The sequence below is a fragment of the Poecile atricapillus genome, chromosome Z, assembly GCF_030490865.1.
Source record: "Poecile atricapillus isolate bPoeAtr1 chromosome Z, bPoeAtr1.hap1, whole genome shotgun sequence".
In the NCBI taxonomy this organism is placed as follows: Eukaryota; Metazoa; Chordata; class Aves; order Passeriformes; family Paridae; genus Poecile; species Poecile atricapillus.
In genome coordinates, this window is record NC_081289.1 from 125526131 (window position 1) to 125528624 (window position 2494).

General features: G+C 66.8%; 1 protein-coding gene across 1 annotated transcript; it reads left to right on the forward strand.

Moving 5' to 3' along the window:
- Positions 1-842: 842 nt before the first annotated feature.
- Positions 843-2152, forward strand: HTR1A (5-hydroxytryptamine receptor 1A). Its single transcript, XM_058826624.1, has one exon. It carries the CDS (start codon positions 909-911, stop codon positions 2145-2147), a length of 1239 nt encoding a protein of 412 aa, XP_058682607.1. The 5' UTR covers positions 843-908; the 3' UTR covers positions 2148-2152.
- The last annotated feature ends 342 nt before the right edge of the window (positions 2153-2494 follow it).

Genomic DNA, 2494 nt, shown 5'->3' on the forward strand with positions numbered 1-2494 from the left:
TCCCTGCCCGGGCACGGCCGGCGCCGCCCTCCGGGCACCCCCGGCATCTCGCTGCGGCTCCCGGGCAGGGGAAAGATCGAGCCGTACGGCCAGGCCTGTCCCGTCCCGGCGGAGCCCGGCCGAGCCCCGCGCCCTCGGGCGGCCAGCGCCTGCCTGCAGGTGGCGATCGGCGCCTCCAGCGCCGCCCGCTCGGCACCCCAGCTCCGGGCAGCCCGGGCGTGCGCTGCCCCCGCCGCAGCTGCAGTGCCTGCTCACGGAATGCCCTCTGGCCTTCCCTCCTCTCCCCTCCGCCCGGCGCTCGTCCTGAGGGGTAGCCCGGAGTCACGGCTGCCGGGCGCGGAGCTGAGGAACAATTTGTAATAGGGCGGGGGATACGAGGGGGAGTCGTGGAGAATTTATCTGCGATGTCCCTCCAAACGGGAGGGGGCGAAGGGGAATGATATCTGCCCCCACCCGACGATGGCGACCCAGCGAGACCACCGCGGAAGCGGGGGGGAGGGGGTGGACGGGGAGGGGCGAGAGTGAGGAAGGAGGGAGGGGAGGGAGAGCGCTAGGGGAGCGCGGAGAGGCAGAGCAAGGGGGAGCGGCGCGGGAGAGCGGCAGAGCGAGGGGCAGAATCTCGGCAAGCGGCGGCAGGAGGGCCGCCCCCACCGCGCGGGGCTGCGCGCTGGGCAGAGGCGGCGGGGATGGGCGGGCGCGGGGCGGCTCCGCCAGCCGCCGTCCTCCGAGCTTCGGCCGCCTCCCGCCGCGCTATATAGGGGAGGGAGGGGTGGTGGAGAGGGGGGTGCCCGGCGTGGCCAAACCGCACGGGGCGCCGATGCCTCCTGCCAGGGGAGCGCACAAGTGACCGGCATCTCTTCCCATGTCTGTCTCCTGAAGCGACCCCCCCCCCCATCCCCCCACCCGGCATGGATGTGACCAACAACACTACCTCCCCAGCGCGCTCCCCCGAGGGGACAAGCGGCCCCGGCCTCGCCGAGGTGACCCTGGGCTACCAGGTGCTCACCTCTCTGCTCCTGGGCACGCTTATCCTGTGCGCCGTGAGTGGCAACGCCTGCGTGATCGCAGCCATCGCCCTGGAGCGCTCCCTGCAAACCGTGGCCAACTATTTGATCGGCTCGCTGGCCGTCACCGACCTCATGGTGTCCGTGCTGGTGCTGCCCATGGCGGCCCTCTACCAGGTGCTGAACAAGTGGACGCTGGGCCAGGTCACCTGCGACATCTTCATCTCTCTGGACGTGCTTTGCTGCACCTCTTCTATCCTGCACCTGTGCGCCATCGCCTTGGACAGGTACTGGGCCATCACGGACCCCATTGACTATGTTAACAAGCGAACTCCCCGGCGGGCGGCCGTGCTCATCAGCCTGACCTGGCTTATCGGCTTCTTGATATCCATCCCGCCCATGCTGGGCTGGAGGACGCCGGAGGACCGCTCGAACCCCGACGCCTGCACCATCAGCAAGGACCACGGGTACACCATCTACTCCACCTTCGGCGCCTTCTACATTCCGCTTCTTCTCATGCTGGTGCTCTACGGTCGCATCTTCAAGGCGGCACGCTTTAGGATCCGCAAGACAGTAAAGAAAGCAGAGAAGAAAAAAATCGCTGACACCTGCCTCACTCTCTCTCCCGCCACCGTGAAGAAGGGCAACGGGGAGCCCGGCAAGGGCTGGCGGCGGACTGTAGAGCCCAAGCCCGGTGCTTGTGTCAACGGCGCGGTGCGGCAGGGCCAGGACGGGACCGCCCTGGAGATCATCGAGGTCCAGCACTGCAACAGTTCCTCCAAGACTCACCTGCCGCTGCCCAGCGAGGCGTGCGGCTCCCCACCGCCGCCCTCTTTCGAGAGGCGCAACGAGAAGAACACGGAAGCCAAACGGAGAATGGCTCTGTCCCGGGAGAGGAAGACTGTGAAGACCCTGGGCATCATTATGGGCACCTTTATCCTCTGCTGGCTGCCGTTCTTCATCGTGGCCCTGGTCCTGCCCTTTTGTGACAGTAAGTGCTACATGCCCGAGTGGCTGGGGGCAGTCATCAACTGGTTGGGCTACTCCAACTCCCTTCTCAACCCCATTATCTATGCCTATTTCAACAAAGACTTCCAAAGTGCTTTTAAAAAAATTATCAAGTGCAAATTTTGTCGGCAGTGAAGCCCACCACTCCGGGACGGGGCAAATGGGATCCTGTTACTTCCTCCACCCGCCTGCCCCGAGCCGCAGTGTGCCCCTGCCCTGCCCCTGCACAGCGCCGTCCGAAGAGCGGGGGACTCCGGCACCCCCGCTCCGCGCAGCGCGCCCGAGTCACTCGCTTTATGCCCCCCGGACAAGCCCTGCGGGTCACGGCAGCGCTCCGCCGGGAACGACGGGAGATGCCCGTCCCGGGAGGGCTCCGCGTCTGCCCTCGTCTCTCCCGGCCTCCGCTGCCGGGCGCCGGCGCTCCCGCCTCCCTCCCACTCTCCATCATTCTGGGTAGACTTAGGGTTTGCAGGTCGTTGCTT

Coding starts and splice junctions, on each gene's coding strand:
- HTR1A (XM_058826624.1), top strand. CDS start 909: ATGGATGTGACCAACAACACTACCTCCCCAGCGCGCTCCCCCGAGGGG.